The sequence below is a fragment of the Amphiura filiformis genome, chromosome 13 (genome assembly GCF_039555335.1).
Source record: "Amphiura filiformis chromosome 13, Afil_fr2py, whole genome shotgun sequence".
In the NCBI taxonomy this organism is placed as follows: Eukaryota; Metazoa; Echinodermata; class Ophiuroidea; order Amphilepidida; family Amphiuridae; genus Amphiura; species Amphiura filiformis.
Window position 1 is genome coordinate 24,203,884 of NC_092640.1, and position 24,804 is coordinate 24,228,687.

Genomic DNA, 24,804 nt, shown 5'->3' on the forward strand with positions numbered 1-24,804 from the left:
ATTTAAGTGAAAGAGGATGCAGAAATTTATGCAAAAAGCTTTGTTTTCATCCAAGTGACTTTACACCCAATGGAAGACATGACCTTAACCCTCCGCTAAAAGTGTTTCCCGGCCAACAAAGGCGTGCCTATATATGACTTGGGCTGATTGCATCATGACATCACATGGGATGCATGCATGCCCTGTGGTTTTGCTTTATAAGATTTGATTGAGTTTGGGTTAATCTCCCAGACAGGGGGTGTATATTTCAAATGGAGTCACCCATTCAGGTAACCCCATTTGAAATTCACACTCCATGTGTAGAAGAGTAAGGTCATGTCTTACATAGGGGGTGTATGGATTTCAAATGGAATAGCCCATTGTTAGCTTGCTGCTCTTGAACTATACATTGTTTCACCTCGAGTTTGGAAGTGACGTAGGTGAATATTGTACTGGTCACAGTATCAAAATGCAATACTAACCTAAACCCAGGAAGCATTTTACGTATGTGTACAATGGTTATTTGTTGGTACGCTTATGGTGCAACTACGTAAAAGCAATGACGTCACTATCAAACTCATAGTAAAACCAAGTATAGCCAACAGAAGGCCATGCATGCTGCAACAGAGCGCAAGATTTTTTAGGTGCTTAAATGAAGGGCAAATCATATTAGCAGTCGCAGCGTGTGGTTGTCACTCGTGAGCATGCATAACACTTTATCTCACCCGATAAACCCCAAATTTCAGTGTTACGCATGCTCAGGACCGACAATCGCACCTTGTGAATGCTAGCATGATATGTCCTTTATTATATCACTCATACATAAGTTCTAGACAGTTCATTGGTTGATTACCGTTTATCATTTTTACTATCACCCTCTCCGTGTGATAGTCTTTACCATCATGTGCTCTGCCGTACTGCGCCTGCGCAAAGCCGTGACTCTTGGACTCGCCGATTTAGTAATGGGGTGGACCCCAAAATGTGAAGTATATCACGACGAAACATGGTGTTATGTTGATGAAAAATGTATTTCCTACCTTAAATAGTATTTTAGTAATAGAATTTATGCATGAGTGATATAAAACAAATATTAACTGTCTTGAATTAGTGTAATGGTGAAATATAATCACTGGTGAAAGATGTATTGTTCCATTCCACTCGCCGTTCCGGCTCGTGGAATGGAACAATCCATCTTTCACCTCGTGATTATATTTCAACCATCACACTCATAGACAGTTAATATTTGTATACTGTTGACTGAAGTGACTTTGTCATAGTTCTTGTAGATATTTGGATTGTATTTTAAGGGGGGGGGGTGTGATCCGACCGACAGCCTCATCCACCATTTTTCTGGTTTTGGTATAAGAGAGCTCATACTTTTCTCGTTACACCAGTAAAATTTAAAGCCCAAAATATGCTACGTTTAGATGGTTTTAACAAAAATGTGGTGGATTGTGGTAACTACAACTGGAAGTATTATGGTGCATTGTTATACTTGGAAGGTTGAGAAAACTTTCAAGATTATACACATTTTTGCATTTCATATCAAAAGCATTGGAGCAATAAAATTCCAAATTTAGAAACATTTTGTTTTAATGATAGGCCTCTATGTACGATAGAAAACAGAACATACAAAAATTGGATCATGCCCCTTTAACAAAGAAAGCTTATATGTGACACAATCTGGTCCATGGAGGCCAAAGGCAGCAAATTTGAAATTGAGATAGTGGCAAAATTATAGACATCACAAAACTTCATAACTTTAGAACCAACTATGTTAGTCCTTTGGTGTTTTCAGTATATGATAGCATAATGTTTGTATAAGGTAATAATTATAGTAACCCAATTTTCAAAAATGCCTCCTTTGGCCTCCATGGACCAGATCGTGTCACATATATGCAGGCTAACAAGCACTAAATTGAGAGGAATGAAAAAACAAAACAAAAGTTATTTTGTGAATATACCAAAGAGATTATACACAAGAGAACCAACTCAGAATTGCCCCTGTATAATGCTATCCGTAATGCTGGTTTGTTACACACAAAGGACCCAAATAAAAAATCATTTGCACCTTTGAGCTTGTAGCAATTAGTGTGTGCTATTGGCATAATACACTACACACAAACAGGCACACACTTTAAATCCAAAGTTATGGGTGCATAGCAAAATTAGTACACTATATTGCTCTCCATGAGCAGCCTGCTAATATGACAGAGTTGGTTCTTTCTAGGTCTAATATCTTTGGAAAATAAAAAGTTAGTAGTGAGGGTGCATATAGTGTCATGAAACACTTTCAAGAGCCAACAAACGGCACGAGAACAGGCAGAAAATTGCACCTGGTGAAAACATATACAAGCAAATATCTTTATAGAAGGTACTATAATTTGAGAACGAATTAAAAAGACTAATAGTTTGCATCTGATGTCAGGGCAAAGGTGAAGCATAATTGGTTGCGGACCTGTGCATTATGGCATTCTTGATTTGGTTGACAGGACGTCACAAGCAAACTAGTCTTTTTAATTCAGTCTCAAATTATATAATCCTGTCATTTAATTGGTCAATTGTGCCATCCCCCGAGTGCAGTATTTTGACTATCACCCAGCATTCATGTGTGGTGCATGCAAAGGGGACAAATGTGAGGATACTGTACATTTTATATTGCATCTTTTATATTGCACCCCTTAATTATCCCCACACAAGACAGAAAATTAAGAAGGTTCACTGTGTTGCCAATATTGTTTGTGAGCCTCCGATTATTATGCTGGTTTCATACTTTCTGCCGCTTGCCGCTTTGAAGATGATTTTACTTCACTGCGCAGTCGCACCATAAACGCTAGCGGTGACCAGCAGAAAGCCGATATATTGATCACTCCACCGCTTTGTCGCGGCAGCAGCACCGCTGGGAGTTGAATACAAGTCAACTCGGAGCGGTGCCGCTCTTGACGTATGAGAACAAAATATGATTTTGGAGCGGTGCTGAGCGGCAAGAATGGCTTTCAGAGTCATGCCGCTGCCGCTCAGCGGTGTGCCGCTCCGCTTGCAGACAATTGCAAACGGCATGATGAAGCATCACGCCGCTCAGCAGCAAGCGGCAGAAAGTATGAAACCAGCATTAGCCTTGGCCTAAACAATGATTATTTATAGACCACTGTGGATTTGATTAATCTTCTGCTGAATAGATACCCAAACAGTGCAACAATGAATGAGGACTAGGTAAGCTTAAAAAGCTTCTGATCCTGTCTAATATTTATGATGTACAAATACAACATGGTTTATATTGGGTTTTATATCCAGAAATAGTTTCAATCATTCAATACCTCAGGACCTGTATTTTACACTTGTTCTTCCCTCTATACCATGATGTATTTGCATTACATAAGTAATGTTATGGGGGTTTTCAAAAAAAGCAGTATTTGGCGGGATGCTTGGGTAGAATGAGCATCCCGCCAAAAACTGCTTTTGTTGAAAACCCCCTTATATCAGTGATTGTTTTGATGATTTTTGATGTGTTCTCAAAATTGCTTAAGTGGGTGTAAGGGGTTTTGCAACAAAGCTCTTCATATACTACATGCTCTATAAAGGAAAATACAGTAATATAAAAGACAGAAAACAGGAACTAAATCAATAGCTAAGAATGAAATAATATAGTGATTATTAAATAAATAAGAAATGAAAATCTACTAGCTTTGAAGTGAAAAATACTGATGTGTGGAAGCCAAAGAGATGATGCCCAAAGTGTACCAAGTGCCCTGCGTGTAATGCTATGGTAAATCCGCCATATTGTTTTGATGCTAATGGAGGACAAATAGTGTAAATTATGCTTTTTTTGGCAAGAACCCAGAATTGAACGAAAATTTGCATCCCTTAGCATGAGTGTTACAAAGGTTTGCAAACTCAGTGCTGGCACAACTCGTAGAATGCCAACAACCAAACGCTTGAAGTTTCCCGGGCACATAGCAAAATTATCACGGCGTGAAGGTATACTATTTGCCCTCCATGAGGGACAAGCATACATGGTAGAGTAGGTACTCTTTGGTTCTATCTCCTTGGCTGGAACATAAACATGCATAATTCAATTGTCACAAAATAGAGCAGAATTCAACACCAATGCATAGACACCATGTTAGTAACCAGTTTTGGAAAAGTGTCTTGGAAATAGCACTTAAAATCAAACTTTGGTGACTTTAATACACTCTAATATGTGTACATCCATATCAAAGCGATGCACTTGTCGGCTGCTACATGTGTCTCATTTCAAATAATAGCTAAGAATAAATACCAGACTCAACTCAAGTGGAGGTCACTTCAAATCATCCCAAGTCACATGGTTTATGAATACAGAGAACATTCCTTAACCATGTGACTTAGGGATGATTTGAAGTGACCTCCATTTCAGATAAGTCTCATTACTTATTCCTAGCTATTATTTGAAATGAGACACATGTAGCAGCCGACAAGTGCATCGTTTTGATATGGATGTACACATATATGTTTGTTATAACAGTGTTCGATTTACCCAGTGTCACCTCGCAATATGCTCCTCATTTTGGATTAATTGCGACACAATTCTAGAAATGCATAGCATAAAATTGCAATGGAAAAATTTATCTTCAAATCACTTTTACCTGAAACCATCCACTATTTTATTTATATTTAGTAAATTTGACAGATCTATTAATATTAAAACAACACAAAACATTGCTTAGAAGTGACAGTTTTAGTACAATAAACCCCAAGTGGGGTATTTATTGTAATTGGTAAATGGCTAGACCTCTAATACTAGTAGAGAGCAAAGGTCACGTTCAGTGAAAGGCAGTGGTTTGGGTGATACTGACAACAAAACACAATATTTAATTTATGAAAAATAGAAAATATAATACTTGATATTGACCATCTTGTTGACTATTAAAAAAGGTCTCCATGTATGTCTGTATGTGACCACTCAGTGCTCCTTGCCGTAAGCTCAATATCTTTTAATCTTGTTTTATGTTTTATGTTTAATGTTTTACACCACGGACGTGTGGAAGAACAAATATTTTTGAACATGTAACCGTGTATAAATAAAGTGAATGAATGAATGAATGATAATTATGTTTTCAAATTATACTGTCAACCTACCAACATGCAATGGATTACATTCGGACCACGTAACAAAAAAATTCTTGAGTCAAATGTTTTTTTATTAATTTTCAAAAACTAGATAAAAATATATAAGACCTGCTTTTTTATTTATTTTTTTTAATTTGCACCAAAAATGGTTAAAAAAAATACTAAATTTTGGCCCTAAATCATAAAAAAAGCCTGATTTTCGCCCAAATTTCAAATATTTTTGGTGAAGTTGATAAAATTTCAAAAAAATAAAAAATGGGTCCTAGATATTTTTATCTACTTTTTAAAAATTAATTTAAAAAAAAATTGTTCTGTGGTTCGAAAAAATTTGGGGCAAAAAAACCTGTTTTTGGGAGTATAATTTTATATACTTTATTAGACCAATAATTTAGCAATTATGAGGTCCAAAAGTTTCCATAATTCAAGGGTTACGACCACCCTTAATAAAACTAGCTCCCAGTTCACACCAAATTCCAGTGAACTGAACTCTACTTTTAGTTTCACCCTGTTTTTCACCTTTTGTTTCATTAGCCACTAGCATGAGGTAGGAGATGGTTTCATTTTATATGAAAACAAATTGCTATGCAAAATTTTGGAATTGCTATACAAAACAAATGAAGAGCTTGTTGTTTCCAAACCATGTTAAGTCCACAACCACATGTTTCTCATTTACTTGTGTGATACAATCACAATTACTTTGACATGTTTGACATTAGCAACATTGAGTTGTACCATCAACAAGCCATTATTTACCACAAGAACGCTGCGTAACAATATGCAGACTATTGTTCTCATTTGGGAACCAAAGGCCTCACACAGTATTGTTACTGTGCATGCATCCACTGTTTGCTTTGTAATGGTGCATCCAACTGAAATTACTATACCTATAGCATCACAACCCATTGCAATATCGCACAGGTAAATCAGAAACATGTGTTTGTGGACTTAACATGGTTTAGAAACAAGCTCTTCAAATATTACATAGCACTTTTTGTTACACACAATTAATGTTGTAAATCGAACACTGTTTGTTAATATACCCTTTGGATTCTCCCCATTTGATCTCGCCACATTTTCCATCATGACATTGTCTTCTTCACCTTGATGCTGAATTTCAACCATCCCATCCTTCCTAACCCCTCTGGCAGTATAGCCAGGGGGTAGAGGATATGGGATATGTTTACTTGGTAACAGTATGAAAGTATTAATATTAAATAGTAGCGTTCAGCCGGCTAGGAACAGGAATGATATCCGTAATCGAGATGTTGGCTTCAGATGCAAGCTGTGAATGAATGAGGATGGAATATAAACAGAGGTGGGTTAAGTTTCTAATATCACATAAGGTCAAAAGGTCAGAGAGGTCATGACCTGGTGCAAAGTTGTCATTGCTGAGGGCATGTTATTGCCCATGACCCACAGAAATCACCTAGAGGTCAACTTTTTATAACTCAACATGTCCCTTGCTTCCCAGATATGGGAGTTGGCTCCCTAAGTAAAAGAGATTAAAACATCATTTTGACTGAATCTCCAGAAAAAAGTTTTTAAAAAAATTGGTGATTTACTTTGCTTTTTGTTATTTTTTATTATGTTATAGCCAGAAGACTGTGTGACATCAATACAAAGATGAAGACATTTTGTTATAGTATCATGCATCATTAATGTAGTTACTAGTAAAATGAGCACTACAGTAAAAATTTCAATTGAATGAACACAGCCTGACAAATGTTCGCGTATACTGTGCAATGTACACCAGCATGTGGGGATGTGTGTGCATAATGCGGAAGTGAATCCAACTATATGCCAACGCACTTACGATTGGTTAGTAGCATTATATTGTATTGGGATAATTACAGCATTATAAGCACACAAATTATAAAATGCAACACAGGAGTCCAATGGTAGCTGTATTTAGATACTCATTTAAACTTTAGAATAGAAAAATGTGAAATATGTAAATTAAGACCTTTGACCTTGGCTGGACAGCATTTTGTGATCTATGGCCTAACTGTTAAAAAAACCAGGTTATTTTCATATTTTATAGAATATATATGAATGTCGCCAACTCGCCATGTAGGATTTTTTGGAGAGCTCAGTTGTAGTTCTGAATTCCAATCTGGGATTTACACAATGATTTCTAAGTGATATGGCCATAAGGGTGCATGAAACGATGGTGGTTGGCTATCCCATCCATTCAAATGATTAAATAACAAGAAGTTTTGTTAAATTATTTATTGTAAATGATTGAATTTTTTTATCCAATATTTTGAACTTAAACTTTTAACTTAATTTTCAAAATGCTGTTTCTGTGGTTTCCATGATTTTTTCCCATTTTTTGTAAAACGGAAAACTTGCCACCTACCACCCCTTGCCACAAAATTATTCGTTTTATGTTACTGTCAATAATGTCCCAACTTACACTTGCATAAATTCACATAAGCATGCGCCAGTCACACATTACACAACATACAACTAGCGTAAGCACTGCGCCCAATTGTGTCCACGCTATTCTATATCAATACATGGTGTTATGAGTCATATTTTTTCGCCTTATATAAGCCGAACAAACTTTATTCACAAGTTTTCTTTTGATCACCTGTCATTGTTCACTATCAAAATCTCTTTGAAGCAAATATCTTTCATTTTGGTCAAAAACTTCTCAATCAAAAAATTTCCATCAGAAACCATTTACAGATTATATTTAAGCTATCACAATTATTTTTACATTCTCACCTTAACAAAAAGCATGATAGATGATGAAGTGTCAAAACAGCCACTGAGCCCTGTCATTATAGTAGATTTCCTGTGCCCAAATAAGTTTGATACCTGTGTGGATAATAATAATAACGAACAGAGATGAGGGGACATATATCTAAAGGAGCTCCATCAGATATGATGAAGTGTCAAAACAGCCACTGAGTCCTGTCATTATAGTAGACTTCCTATGCCCAAATAGATTTGATACCTGTGTGGATGATAATAATAAACAGAGATGAGGGGACATATATCTAAAGGAGATGATGAAGTGTCAAAACAGCCACTAAGCCTGGTGGGAACCAGTACAGTACATCCCACCATATGTCAACTTCCAAAGCTACACTGGAGGAGGCAATGGAATCAAGATAATATTAAGAAACGTTTAGTGTACTGAAAGTGTTAGGTCAAATTAAACAAGATATATACTGCTCCAAGAAAGTATCATTACACTTGGAAAAATAATCACAATTTCAAAACTGAACCATGTTGGGGTAAATTTGTTTTTTTAATAGATGCACTATCTAATGCTGCACATTTTGACACCCTATTGAATCCAATGTGACTTCAAGAAGCAAAGTTACAAGCATTTGATTAGACGATGGTCCAGTTTTAAAAGTGACAAATTGGCCTATTCAAAACTCCACGGACTAGACATCTGGTTTGAGAGTGGTAAATGGCTAATTTGTGTGTGCCTTTGATTTAAAACAAAAGGAACAAAAAAAACTGAAATAAAAGAGCTGACAAATAAAATGCAAGTTATGAAAAGTACAGAGAAGCAAAAACTGAAATAAATACTGCTTTAAATAAAGCTTCATTGAAGAAACTGTGTAGTCTCTTTGTTACGCTTGTTGGAATCTTTTTGCGCCTTATGTATAGGCAAATTTGTCACTTTTAAAACTGGACCTTCGACTATTCAATTGCTTGTAACTTTACTTCTTGAGGTCACATTGGATTCAATGTGGTGTCATAATGTGCAGGATTAGATGGTGCATCTATTACAAAAACAAATTTATCCCAATATGGTTTAGCTTTGAAACTGTGATTATTTTTCAAGTGTAAGGATACTTTCTTGGCGTAGTATATATCACCTACCTGCATATTGGCAATAAGAACCGCTATCCCACCTGCAGCCAAGAAAGCCATTGCTGGGATCACCATTATAGATGTTGCTTTAGTACTGAATGCTATAAGTAGACATCCACACACTTCAATTATACTGAAATAAAATCAGACAAGTGAATTATGATGATATGTATGCATATCAGAATTTAAGATAGCAATTACTGTCTAGTTTGCAAATGATCATCATTTTTTCCATTTGTTTATCACATACTTTTTGAATTTTGACAATTGATCTGCTCGCTTTTGAAATAGAAAATTTTACTGAAACTCCCTCATTTTCAATCCGCTCCATGGAGTAAAATATTTATCAATGACAATAGACGCTTTGTGCACTGATTAGCACCGATCATCGATTTATATTTGAATCTGCGAAAGTTTGAAAATGAGGGAGTTTTGTAAAATTCTTATATTTCAAGAACGGTCAATTGACAAAATTCACAAAGTATGTGATAGCGTATTTATTCTACAACCACACTAGTTATTTAGTCATGTTTAGTTGTGGTGTTAAAATACCAAAACAATCAAGTTTCTGACGATACAGTTCTTTCAGGGACACCCTGTAGTTTAGTTATTAAGGGCTGGGGTATGAATGTTTGGACAGTATTTATTGTGGGACATTAGAGCACATCAGACATATCGATTGCATTCTGAATACTGAAGAATGTCATTCTGATATCAAATAATTTTGATTTTTGAAATTACAATTTAATACACATTTTATGGCAAATCATTAAAATTGATATTTTTGATATTTAACAGTACTTGAAGTAAACTTTATAAATCTGATGATTTATACTTAAAGTGTATGTAGGTGGGATGAAAAGCCGACGATCAATTGAAAATTTTGACCTTTTCGTATTGAAGATATGGATTTTTTTTTTCCCAAAACACCAAAAAAATTAGGTCTTTTTGGGAAAAAATCCATATCTTCAATATGAAAGGTCAAAATTTTCAATTGACCGTCGGCTTTTCCTCCCTGCTACATACACTTTAAGAATATGTCATTAGATTTATATAATTTACTTCGAGGACTGTTATATATCAAAATTTTGAAAAATATCAAATTTTTATCATTTGTCATAAAATTTATATTATATTGTGATTTTCAAAAATGAAAATTATTTGATATCAGAAAGACATGCTTCAGATTCAGAATGCAATTGACAGGTCTGAGGTGCTCTCATGTCCCACAAAAAATACTGTCGAAACGCATAATAAACGCTCATTTTAGATCCCTTAACAAATGTATCATAGTTAAGACCCCAGAATAAAGCACTCCATTGGAGACTGAAGGCACTGATTGTCACATACCTACCTAAATAATATCCTTGTCACTCTGGTTCCTAATCTACCATATATAAGACCCCAGAAGAAAGCACTCCCTTGGAGGGTGAAGGCACTGATTGTCACATGTACCTACCTAAATAATATCCTTGTTACTCTGGTCCCTAATCTATCATAGATGAGACCCCAGAAGAAAGCACTCCCTTGGAGGGTGAAGGCACTGATTGTCACATGTACCTACCTAAATAATATCCTTGTCACTCTGGTTCCTAATCTACCATATATAAGACCCCAGAAGAAAGCACTCCCTTGGAGAGTGAAGGCACTGATTGTCACATGTACCTACCTAAATAATATCCTTGTCACTCTGGTCCCTAATCTATCATAGATGAGACCCCAGAAGAAAGCACTCCCTTGGAGAGTGAAGGCACTGATTGTCACATGCACCAACCTAAATAATATCCTTGTTACTCTGGTCCCTAATCTATCATAGATGAGACCCCAGAAGAAAGCACTCCCTTGGAGGGTGAAGGCACTGATTGTCACATGTACCTACCTAAATAATATCCTTGTTACTCTGGTCCCTAATCTATCATAGATGAGACCCCAGAAGAAAGCACTCCCTTGGAGGGTGAAGGCACTGATTGTCACATGTACCTACCTAAATAATATCCTTGTTACTCTGGTCCCTAATCTATCATAGATGAGACCCCAGAAGAAAGCACTCCCTTGGAGAGTGAAGGCACTGATTGTCACATGTACCTACCTAAATAATATCCTTGTCACTCTGGTTCCTAATCTACCATACATAAGACCCCAGAAGAAAGCACTCCCTTGGAGACGGAAGGCACTGATTGTCACATGTACCTACCTAAATAATATCCTTGTTACTCTGGTCCCTAATCTATCATAGATGAGACCCCAGAAGAAAGCACTCCCTTGGAGGGTGAAGGCACTGATTGTCACATGTACCTACCTAAATAATATCCTTGTCACTCTGGTTCCTAATCTATCATAGATGAGACCCCAGAAGAAAGCACTCCCTTGGAGAGTGAAGGCACTGATTGTCACATGTACCTACCTAAATAATATCCTTGTTACTCTGGTCCCTAATCTATCATAGATGAGACCCCAGAAGAAAGCACTCCCTTGGAGAGTGAAGGCACTGATTGTCACATGTACCTACCTAAATAATATCCTTGTTACTCTGGTCCCTAATCTATCATAGATGAGACCCCAGAAGAAAGCACTCCCTTGGAGAGTGAAGGCACTGATTGTCACATGTACCTACCTAAATAATATCCTTGTTACTCTGGTCCCTAATCTATCATAGATGAGACCCCAGAAGAAAGCACTCCCTTGGAGAGTGAAGGCACTGATTGTCACATGTACCTACCTAAATAATATCCTTGTCACTCTGGTTCCTAATCTATCATAGATGAGACCCCAGAAGAAAGCACTCCCTTGGAGAGTGAAGGCACTGATTGTCACATGTACCTACCTAAATAATATCCTTGTTACTCTGGTCCCTAATCTATCATAGATAAGACCCCAGAAGAAAGCACTCCCTTGGAGGGTGAAGGCACTGATTGTCACATGTACCTACCTAAATAATATCCTTGTTACTCTGGTCCCTAATCTATCATAGATGAGACCCCAGAAGAAAGCACTCCCTTGGAGAGTGAAGGCACTGATTGTCACATGTACCCAGTGGCGTAGATTTCTTTTTGACATGGGGGGGGATGGGGTTGGAAAAAATTCTTGAAGTATAGTGAATGCAGCACCTTTTGGCGACAGAATAAGTTAATGGTGCAAATGCGCGCGAACCGCGCGAAAATTTGTGCTATTTTGAAGAAATAACTGATGAAATATGGTGCAAAAGTGGAATAATTGTACTTTTGGGGCTAAAATGGGCAAATATGAGGTTAATTTGGTCAGAAACTTATATTCAGGCGTCAACATTGGGGGGGATGATTGCATGGAGCATCCCCCTGGCAAAATATTGGGGGATAAATCCCCCCATCCCCCCCGGGATCTACGCCTATGCATGTACCTACCTAAATAATATCCTTGTTACTCTGGTACCTAATCTATCATAGATAAGACCCCAGAAGAAAGCACTCCCTTGGAGGGTGAAGGCACTGATTGTGAAGACAAGGTTTAGCATTTCATCTTGTTGCTTACATCCCCCCTGGTTGATGTCACATCCGCCATTGGCACCTTGGTTCAACTCACCATTCGCATCATTGTACCTGGAATATGGTTCAAATTGAGTAAAAACTCACCAAATAAAATTTTTTAAATGTATCTTTGTCTGTTATTTTCTCACCAAAAACCACATGTTCCATATATTTATAGCATTTTCTGTTTCCTGAAGATGTGCTCACTTTGTGACATCATAACGACAAAATACGGAGACTATACTTAATTTGTATGAATGAATAGTGGAAACACTTATGGAGACCCATAGCTACACATTAGTATAAATTATCCAGAGAGTGTATTGTAACCACTGCCCACTCCTGTTTCACTAAAAAAAAAAAAAAATAAATAAATGTTGGTATTATACAGGGCCTTTCACATGTGAACATGTACCAAAGCGCTTTACATTTATTCCGCCGTCGTTAGAATATGTCAGCTGCCATACAATGCCCAAGGCATGCTCATACCTTTGGGCGGCGCTCAATGGACAGTATTCATAACAGCTCCCCATTTCACACCTGGGTGAAGAGGAGTAATCGAGATAAAGTGCCTTACTCAAGGGCACAACACGATAGCGTCGCCAGGGCTCGAACCCGCAACCTTCCGATTATGAGTCGTACCCCTTTCCGCTCGGCCACCGTGCTCTAAGTACAAATTTCATACATATTAAAGTAAGCACATGAGGAAAACATGATTGCGGTATTCATGGCCACAATTGCATTTTTTGGTTGCAAATGCGTTTACTTTATCCAGCTTTGAAGAAAAACATCAGAATTTGTAATTTTTAGTAGTAGTAGTAGTAGTATTTCTCTGGTTTTAAACTTGAATAACAAGTAATTTAGGGTCTATAACTTCTTCTTCTTTAGCTTTTTTTTCCGGGAAATCATGGTGCTTTCCGTTTTTTGGAAAATTGTGTTGTTTGGCTTTCCCAGGTGCTTATATTCAAGCAACACTTTGATTTTGTTCCTTACCTGTATGTGCTATTCGGTACTTCCGTAATAACTTCAGTTGAATTCACTGGACAATCATCTGTGAAATAGCCTTGTTCTTTCAGGACAAATACTAGTGCACCCCATCCATAGATGATCCCACTGAAACTGAGGAATTCAACGATGCAGAATACTAGCGTGGTAATGTACAGTGCGCTTAGTTTGAAAGGCATGGTGGCGGTAGGTGGTTAGATCAATGTCACCTAAAATCAAGAAGAGAGAAATGTTTTATAGCAATTTTGCAGCAAATTCTTTAAGATCTATCAGTCCAACATGCTCCTGTCTTTTATGATCATGCTTCCATACCTCAAAAGATTGACATTGTAAGTCTAAAACGTTTTTCTTAAATAACAGGACAGATAGTTCTTCAAGATGTCCAGTTCTAAATGCACCAGGTGAGACTCTCATCAACTCATTTTCCTCAAAATGGGATATTCCAGTTGAAATCCACACAGGGTCGCAACCACTGTGGAAGATATGACCTTAATCTCCTACACAGGAAGTGTAGATTTCAGGGAGTCCTATTTGAAATTCACACTCCCTGTGTAAGAGATTAAGATCATGTCTTACATCTATTATAGGTGTATGGATTTCACTTGAAATAATAATAATAATAATTTATTCTTATATATATATTCTTATAGTAAGAAATTATAATGAAACCATCACTAGATACAGTAATTTCACTAGTATAATAATAATATATTCTTATATAAGTACAATAAAAACATAATGCCAAATGAATTATATACATCAATATCATTAAAAAATATATCAAAAATGATATAGGCACACGATCGAGCAAATTATAATTTTCGGCGTTGTGTTTTAAAAATCTAAAAATCTCATTTAGTCATTTGTACACCCATATCAATGATATATATTCCCTTAAAATCAACTCATTCGGCAAATCACACATACAAAATTGTAATGTTTTACTAATTTTGTTACTAGTGTTTTGTGTTTGGAACTTTTACAAAATTATATGATTGTTGCATAAATTGACTGATTATAATATTTCATCTCTGATGTTTTCTGTTTTATGTATAATTTATCTAATTATGATGTAAATAATATTTTTATCATGAATATTCAAATGTGTTATATTAAAAAAAAACGTTGAATGTTATATCCAGGGCTTCTTTGTATTATTGTAATTGTATATATAGCATACATGTAACACTGTTGAGCTAGTGCTACCCAGTTAGGCTAATGGAAGTTGATTCTTTGGTCTGTTTCATAATTTTGATCTGGGAGGATGTGGCCATTTCATTTTATTATTCATTATCTTCCTTAATTTACTTTCAAGGGATCGGATAACAACGTTTGCACAATGTTTTTGTGGGACATGAGAGCACATCAGACACACCAAACTGCATTCTGAATGAGGAATGAATTTTCATAAAAGACCTAAAACATTTACGAAACTGTTGTAATGAAGAAGTGTATTTTGTAATTACCTAGGCTAGTATGGTCAATTAAGAATGAAAATATTGCCTAAAATGGTACGGACGGAAAACAGAAACCAATCTAATGAATCCACTTTCATTGGACAAGACTTACATGTAATAATTGAATCGAATGCTCAGTGGCAGAAGTGGGTAAGTGCAATAGCTGCCCTGTGAACATTTGGCAATTTACACACAGTATATTGTACTGATCTACTCATGGCAGCCATTGCACTTACCCAATTACTGAGCAGTCGATATACTGTACTCTTCCCCAGCTGGCTCTCACTGTATATGGCTTCTTGTTCACATGTGATATGTCGATATCAATGCACATGCATGAACACCGTTATCATTTTAATAATTACATCACTTCTAGTCACATATGGTTTTTACATTGTTTGAATCCTTCACATAACATATGTTACAAATTAAAGCCAAATGGATCACGGTATAGGAGCAATTATCATCTACTGTAATATTCTTACACATGTAATTCCGAAAAACTGTTGAAAATTCTTTCCAAATTTGACTTCAAATCTTGACATTATTACACCATCAGCTACCTAACAGATTTATTCATATGTGTCTTCCAAAATTCTGACAGAATTTAACAAAAATCCATTTGATTTGATTGACCCTTCCCAAATGGCCATTGTTTTTGCAAACTTACAGTTTTGTTGAAATTCTGTAGACAAATTTCAGAGATTCCGCTTATACAGTCCTTATTCATCAAGTTGTCAACAAATGTGTAATATTTTGGGTGTAAAAAATTTAATTTAATTTAATTGAAGAAAATCAGCAGGTAAACGTCTAGACCTGTGCCAGCTTCCAGCTTCTTGTACATTAAAGCCAGGCTCGTAATTTTTTGGAATTATCAACTCCACTGGTCAATGTAAAAAAAAAATCAGACAAAAATAATTACCCAGTTACTAAAAGCTAGTGTATAGCCTACATGTACTGATAATAATTGATGATACCATACACAGTGTCAACACCCTGTATTATAAATATTTTTTCTATACAGCTCCATTCTCCGTTGAAATCAATATTCCATTATTGACACAGATAAAGAAAGTTTTCATATGCATTGTGTTATAGGACTTGCACCTGGAACTTAGCTGAATGGGCTAAACGTGTTCCTTTATACCTATAAAGTATAATTGTAATTCTCAAAATTAAATATATCACAATTTTTACTTTGATTTCAAAATCTTTACTTATAAAATGCATTAAAAGATATCCACAGCAAGCTGCAAGGCCCCGCTAATTAGTGTATTGCTTTTCTAGTTAGTGTACTGGAAACAAAACCCTGGTTTTACCTGAAAACAAATCGATTTTTCTTGTAATAGAAACATCATATGGGGTACTAGAGCATGCACAAATCGTAATAATGTGTAGAATATAGAAACTCTGTGGTATCTCATATGATAGTCAATTGTATGCTTAGCCTGAGTCACTCGGCCTATCTCGAACAAAATCGCCATGCGTAGCTGTTGATAAACAAGAGGATTTGCGGCACTATCACGGCAATTTTTCACACGAAGATATAGGGATGATGACAATGTGCCATACTGTATAGTCCACTATTTAATGAAATAAAAAAACTCGGACAAAAATAAGCATCCAGGTAACCAGTATAAGTTCATGCTAATAATTGATGATACTGTACTGTCCACTGGTCGATGCAAAACAATTCAGACAAAAATAATCACCCAGGCCAGGTAAGCTAGTGATAATAATTGATGATACCGTACTACATTTTGTAGTGGTCAATGAAAAAAATTCAGACAAAAATAATCACCCAGGTAAGCTATAGTGATAATAATTGATGACACCATACTGTATATAACCTGAGATCTACCTCGAATCACGGCACTAGCTTTGAAGTTCAGCATGTTCTGTGTTAGCTTAGCATTACTTGGTGCATGTACATACTTTTACGCACGCGATCAACATGCTGAATATGTACACGCAAGGAACTATGCTAAGCCAACACAGCACATGCTGAACTTAAAAGCTAGTGCCGGTGACTCGAGGTAGATATACAGACTATAGTGGGGAGGCTTTTATTTTCGCACCTTTAGCGGTTAATTTCAGAACCGCAAATTAAAAGCCTGTGAAAATATTTTTTAACCAATAGGCTTCCATGTGTTGCTGTTTGAAACTGAGTAAAAGAAACCACACAACAGTTCAGAACAGTGAATTACAAATTACATGTAATACTAATAAAATATCTAGTACACAGATATAGCATACTTAATATTTAATTAAATCTACAATCATGCAACACCTGTGTTGCTATCCAGTATCCACACTGATCCTGCCAACCATGGACCATTGCAAAATTCAGGTGCATAGAATTTTAAATTCCAGGTGTAATTTCATTATCATACAGACCTATACATTGTGTGTAATAATATGGAATACTAAAAAAAAAATACTAACAAATAATTAATAATAATGACTGTATCATAAACCCCACCTGGCTTTACAATGTAGATGAAACATGAATTAAGATAATAATCCAATGTGGTCTTTATGAAATGGCAGTATATACAATACAATATATAGTAATATTTAAGTTTATTGTATCTATACAATAAATATACAATAAATGGATTTACCTCCTGTGAAACAGTTTAGTGGGGCTAACCATGCTTAGTAACGACTTTATTATGGGCCAACAAGGACTGGATCTATGTGTCTACAGGAGCCAATGGCAGGGTTCATGATAGTGTCAAATTTTTGTATAGCAAAATTCTATGCAAATGTTAGTTTGTATAGCAGTTTTCAAATATTGTATAGCAGTTTGAGCAGCAATTTTTATCGTATATTTATTTGCATCATGATGAATATGGCGTGCACTAGAAAAACTGAGGGTTCAAAATAAGCCTATAAATATTGTGACACTATTGAAGGCCCATCTCTGACATAAATATACATGTTTGTTTTATAGAATAAGAAATATTACGACTTGCCAACCAAATGAACCAGTCCAATAATGGCAATAAAAATAGATTATCATGCTCTTTTGTTTGCCGAGCATATCCTTGTATAGTTTTAAAACAGGTTTCAAAATGCTCTCTGTGCAATGGTTCTTAGACTGTTCATTTGTGACATTTTCCTTTGAAATGATCGTAAATAATGGCCGATTAAAAGAAACACATTACATTACATTACATTAATTACACATTACATGTGTAAAAACTTGCGTAGCAAAATATATATAGCTATATATGCATATGGAACTTGCATAGCAAACTGGCTAGATTGTATAGCAAACTGTGATGCGATACCGGATATTGCGCAAGATTGGGAAGGTTCAAAGTGTCAATAACATTTTGGCGCTGCCCAGTTTGCTGGATATTAGGCACATTGCTATGACGCTATCTGTCTAGGAGTCCTGAGTAAGATGGCCTGACATTTTGGATGAAGAAAAACATTTGAGTGACCTTGTGCCTTATTTCACTGGGTATAATTGGTTAGGTTTCATCACACTCACAATTTTAGGCAAAGTATCACGTTTAGCATCCCTCTCTGCTTCCTTTGTTTATGGATTAAGTATTTTTTTAGGTCAACCATGAATTACAATTTCTGGAATTTTTCAAAAATGGGGGTGGGACTATACTGGACGTGGGACTATACTCGGACTAATCACGGTAATTGTACATAATCTCAACTTGTACTATCTGATATTCTGAGGCATATTACCCACACTGCATAGCTTCTAAAATAGCCGATTTGTAAAATTCAAGGGCAATTTTCTTCTTAGCGTGTCCACGGCACAAGTTTATTCAAACCCTGTTAAAATCGGTCAGGAGAAAGATTTTTATAAAATATTTTATTCCGCATTTTCAGAAACTCTCTGAAGACTGATGACTTGTGAGCTTAATTATAAAGTTCAGAATCGCTCAATAACATGAGATTTTATTGCAAATAATTAACTTGTTTATCTATAATGTCAATGTTAATTTGTCATTAACACAGTGTTGTCGGGAGTGTTGTGTAGTATCCCTACAGAAAAAGAAACAGTGTATTAGCGTAAAATGGAATTGCACTGATATTTGTTATGCAAATTGTGCTTTGCAAATTGTGCGTATTTTGTTGTTTTTCATGATATTAAAAATCCATCTTTTGTGTGATCTGACCTTTATGTGTGTGTATAAAGGGGAGTCAGCTGTGCGCATGGATTCTGCTTACAACAATTAATCAGACACAAATACTGTATGTACTCGTCATAGCAGGGTGTAGAAAAAAAAATGGAAGTTCACTAGTGATTTTCCAACATATTCGATTGTTTACAGTGGCGGTGCCACAGGGGGCAGGGGGGGGGGGGCAAATGCCCCCAGTCAGAACTCTTGCCAAACCCTGTTGCCCCCCATGAAAAACCCAAAAGTACGAAAATGTCCACTTTTTATGGCAATTTTATGCTAAAATTTGCAGATTTTGCCCCCTGAAATTCACTTCCCCCATAACAAATTCCTAGCGCCACCACTGATTTTGAAGTTGGTAATGGGTAAATTGCACTGTGTCGGGCATCTGATTGAATTTTCGGGCGGGAATCCGGGGATTCCTGGTACCCGAAAACACAGACACACACAATTTTATTCAAGGTTGTCAACTGCTAATAAAAAATGTTTTTCTTCAAAGTTGGATGAATTTGTATGTTTTAATTACCGTACTGTTGCCGCTATTGAACAGCCAGGGACACATTGAATTAGTATGCACTCAGAATTTGTTAATTTAAAGACAATTAAAAATTACTAATTACATGTTGCTATATTAATTAAGTTCATTGACTAGGGATTTACATTTGAGTAGGGATTTAATGTAGGGAACATTCAAAAGGGTGCTATGGGCAAACGAAACATGATAAAAGGCTCAAATTTCTTTAAAGCAGACCTTGGTTGTGATCCTCTTTACTTATGTAAACTAAAAACTATTAAAACATAGAAAGTATGCGACAAATCTGAAAGAGCGCCCTCATGCTCAATTTTGATCCAAAAAGTACAATTTTATGAAAACTGGATTGTTGAGCTTATTTTACATCTAGTTACACACCGCAATCATGACGATTTGCATCTCCAGTGCCAGACTAGGGGTCTTTAGAAGAAATTTATATAAATATAGATAGATTTTTGACCACCCTGTATCTACATAATTGGAAGTACCTGACCGCCATAAGTTCCATATGACTGGGTGCCGGCAATTAAGTTAGCAATATTAAACATTTGTCAAATTGTTACATTATCAATGTACGTTGGGGGGGGGGGGGTGACAACCCTAACTGAATTAATATTTTCATCCTTATTTTGCTTGTTACACCCTGTATATTTTATGGGTCACCCTGTATAATGACTCCCATTGTGTCATTTCTGAAATCATCTGAGTATATGCTCTCAGAATATATACTTTAATTGGGTTCTAATGTAAACTTTTAAAGTTATAGTGACAAACCTGTAAAAGCATGTGATTCGCTTGAAAATACACATGCACGCACTCCAATATAAAAAACATGACCAGAAGCAACAGTAGGCCTCACTGTAAATTAAAACATACGGTACTTCTTCAAATCCAGCTTTGAAAAAACCTTTTGTTTTTCGCTTTTTGAGTTGCATTATTTTAAGCGTCTGTCAATTGCATTCCCGGTCCCTGGGTCCCTGGGGTACTACCTGGAAGTTAGCATACACTCGATTTTTACTCGAAAAGTCCCCGCCCAGTTCATTTCTGTTCAATTTCAATGACAAGTTCCTGACGACTTCCCGCCCACCCCAACCCCGGTGAACACAAATTATCAGTTTGCCTATTAAAAACACTATAAACAATTTTTTTTAGTAGGTCAACCATGAATGATCCTAGCAGTAGCATTTAGCTTTAGGTCCAGGGACACTCTAAACCCAAAAAAATAAATAACGTTTAAACCTAAAATCACAGGCACCCTGGCTTACCCGATACGCTGTTTAGCATGTGCAGATAGAATAATACAATAGAGATAATTCCGCAGGTAATCCCGTCGCATCTATTCATACATAGTCCTATTATTCGCAAGTACATCCATTTGTAGCGTTTGATATGGTGTAGTTAGTCCGATTATTATGTCACTTCAACAGCGAATAGACCATGTAGAAGCTGTGTGTTTTGCCGAAGGGAACTGTAGGGCCTATTGTGTTGTAAACTTTAATCATTCTTTTGTCTACCTGTGTTTTCGCAAAAGATGTAATTTAACGGGTGATGGAATGCAGTTTAAAATTTCCGCCAAGGCCGAATCATTTCACATTTTGGGAGTATTGGAGCCGACGGGTACCCAACTAAAGGCTGCTAGTCAGGTGTAGGAATGCGTGGATTTGGATTCGTCTATAGTATAGGCCTACATGCATGCATGGATATTATGTAGGTATGCCAGGCAAACCTTAATTAACACATTTGCTAGTCAGCCAAATTCGCCTAGAACACAATACATATATAAATAGGTATGATCATCAAATTTTCAAGTAGGATATTTCACATGGAAATTGTTTGATTTGGAAAGGTGATTGTTCACCTTAAAAAATGAGGGGTCAACCATGTCTGTAGGACAAAAAATAGCAAAGTTATGGGCAAATGTCTTAATTCCAAATTCTGTGACCATCATCGATGTACCTTTTATAATAAATTATAAAGAATTACTGTACAAAAAAGCAAGTAATGCAGCATTTATCAGCACGGCGATCCATTTTACACAAAAGCGATTTTATTTGAAAAAATCTTACTATCACTGTATGATAACTTTTGTATCAAGGTATACCAATTGACATTTTTTTACTTTCTACGTAAAGTTCCTGGTGTCCAAATTTCAAATTTTTGTACTTTCCTATGGGGATTACACAGTTAAGCCATTTCTGTGGTCACAAGTTGGGTGTTGAACTAAAAAGGAGCCCTCTATGATAGGCAATGTGGGCATACCTAACATAGTCAAGGAAACCTACATAAATATGTTGTCTATACTTCACTTAACCCAAATATATGATTTTTTATGGTGATAAGTCACTCGCACATGGAATTTTAGAGGGATTTTGATAGCAGTTCCATTAAAAAAAAGCTGCTATCATAATGAGACTAAGTAAGATCTAAAAACACCCCCGAAATGCCGTTTTGGGGAATTTTGCCAGCAGAATCTTTTTGATGAAAGTCAATCTTTGACAAGATGTAACTTTGCTACGGAAAGTGCTATGAAAAAAGGTTTTCAGTTTTGGCTTTCTTTACTCAAGCTAGGTATAATACAAAAAAAATTGAACTTTTTTTGATTCTCATCAAAGTAATCTCATATTAAAGAGCTAAATGAAAGAAAACTGATGAGGCATAAATGAATGTCATACGATATGTGGTTGCGGAGATATGCTAATTTGAATGGCTCAATTTTTCAGCCAATTTCCTGTACAAACTTTTTGTGCATGCACATATTAAAATGCTTATAGGCCTATACTGTGCATTGTGAGTACACAATTTTAAGAAACAAGCGCTGTCTTGCTATTTACTGGTACTGAACTGTAAATGTAATCCTAGATTGATTGAATTTGTATTGATGTGAACATAAGGGCCTATCATTTTCTTTTGGAAGGGGGTTCCCAAATATACAGGGGGGTCATAATGTTTTGGAAAGAAAAATAGGGGGGTCATAAAATTTTGATGACCAAAATGCAGGAGTCGCAAGATGACCACAGATAGTGTGTTTATCTTATTCAAAAAAACTGAATACAATTTTAGCCTCTTCAGGAGTACGTGTAAGGTGTATCAGTGGGTGGTGGGGGAGGGGGTCATAAAATTTTGTTGCCGAAATAGGGGGGTCACAATTTTATTGTTGCTGACTTTTGTAAATTTGGGAGCCCAGAAAATGATAGCCCCTAATATACAAATGAACATGTATGAGTAACATTTTGTTTTATTTCTGTTTTCTGATGCAGATTCCAGGTTTGACAGAGGATGGAAACCAGGGACTGTCTTTTGGAATTTGCAGGAGAGCATTAAATAGCTCTTCTAGAGCCTTCAAGAGCTGTTTAGAACATTTACAATAAAATGTAATGAGAGAATGGTCAACTAAGGAAATCTAAAAATCACTCTCCTATATCCGATTTAAGGAGAGCACTTAGGCCCTAGAGAGCGATTGCTCTCCTCAAAAGGCAGTCCCTGGGAAACCACAGTGAGGGCCAACACCAAATGCAAAAATAAAGAAAAACTTATTCAAAAAGATGAAATTTGTGTTGAAGTGTCTTATTTTTATTTTTTTGTCATTGAAAAACTCACGGTTTTGATACTACCCACCCGAGTACACCTTTTCACTGATACAAGGGGGGGGGGGGGGTAATTTGTTTGAGGGGGCACCCTTTAAAATGTTTAATTATTATAAGCAGTAGCTGATGCATTCACCCCCCCCCCAGGAAAATGTTTTTGAGCAGGCACCCTTTGGAGCACTGGCTGGCGCATGCTCCCTATTCAAGATCATTGCGAAACTCGAGGGCCAGTTCACTTGATCATCAGAATGGGGTCACTCCTGCTCAAGTATGAACCCCGCCCTTTCCCCTGTTACCCCCAATGACGAAGGCCATAGGAGTACGCCCCCATCAATTTGAACATTTAGAAAATCAAATAGGAAAATGGCAAAAACGGCATGTGTCCGTCCCCCCGCCATCATACCCGATGTGCCCACAGTCATTCATGCATCTATCATAGCAAAAATCTGCTAGCACTATGCATGATGGGATAGGAATAGGAAAGGTCCAAATTTGCTTCTTCCCCCGACTCAAAGTCGACACAGAATGAGAATCTATCCCAGCATCCACAGCATGAGCCCATTCAATTAGTATACGCAAAACCATGCCGGGTTAAACATGTTCACTCACTGGCAAAAGTCGCCAATTGCAGTACTACACAAAGTCCCCAGTTCACTCACTTTTTGCGCAAGGCATCCATCCAATCTCATCAAACCAAACATTTTTATGTACAAAAAACTACCTTTATTCACCGCGTGCTCCATTTAACTTACCGCTCAACTCCGTTATTTAGATATTTGGAGAGTAAAAAAAAAAAAAAAATTAGATCGAAATCGTCACTTTCAAACCCACTAGAAAGTCGCCAAAATTTGCCGCGACCACGCATGTAATCATCTGACCTCTTCCGGGTTATGATCAAGTTCAACCTTTGACTTGACCTTGTAAGCTTTGGAACTGTTTTTAACTCGATCTAATTCCTCCCAAAATTTTTTTCTTTTTTTTTTGCGTAAAATTTACTACCGTTAATGAATTTTCAAATGGCGCCGGGCGCGATTTCCCTATGCTGAGAGGCTGAATATTGCGCATGCTCAGGTAAGGAATGCTCACATACCTACTCAAGCCAGGGCTTTAATTTGATATACAATGATGCAGTTTGATGGCAAATTTGAATTCACCTGGCATTGATTGCATGGTTATGGTTAGTCCTGCCAGCAAGACTTCAGTCTTTATCATAAACATAATGACATCTACGGACCTGACATCTACTAAGGTATGACGAGTTACAGTTACTGGAACTAGGTTATGGTAAGTTGGTAAGCTTACTTAATTTAATAATTAAAATATTGGCCTAAAAAGGCCATTGCTTTTATATCAAATGCTTTTCTAACACTTGGATAATGTACACCAATACTTACTTCCTTCCGCAGCATAATCATGCAATTGATCTCTGTGAAAAACGAAGAATTCTGACCACTTTCCTAAAACACACTGTCGCTTTGGCGAAATTGATTTTGCAATAAGTGCAGCTGGTAGCCCCGGCTAGTGACCGCCTGTCGTTCATATCCCGCGAAATTCAAAATGTGTTTTTCTGGTTTTCCTAAAAACTAGAGGAGTGATCATAAATATTCTCGGGGGAGGGGGGGGGGGGGGGGAAAAATATAGGGTGAT

The 24,804-nt window shown here is 36.6% G+C and overlaps 1 protein-coding gene across 1 annotated transcript in view; it reads right to left on the minus strand.

Annotated features, from left to right (window-relative positions):
- Positions 1-24,661, minus strand: part of LOC140167518 (equilibrative nucleobase transporter 1-like) — a 31,271-nt gene extending 6,610 nt beyond the window's left edge. The window contains 8 exon segments of the mRNA XM_072190824.1: positions 6,129-6,370; positions 7,811-7,911; positions 8,935-9,058; positions 10,280-10,380; positions 11,455-11,518; positions 12,306-12,500; positions 13,422-13,642; positions 24,552-24,661. Of these exon segments, the coding sequence (XP_072046925.1) occupies positions 6,129-6,370; positions 7,811-7,911; positions 8,935-9,058; positions 10,280-10,380; positions 11,455-11,518; positions 12,306-12,500; positions 13,422-13,612 (1,018 nt within the window). The 5' untranslated portion in view covers positions 13,613-13,642; positions 24,552-24,661.
- Between the last annotated feature and the right edge of the window lie 143 nt (positions 24,662-24,804).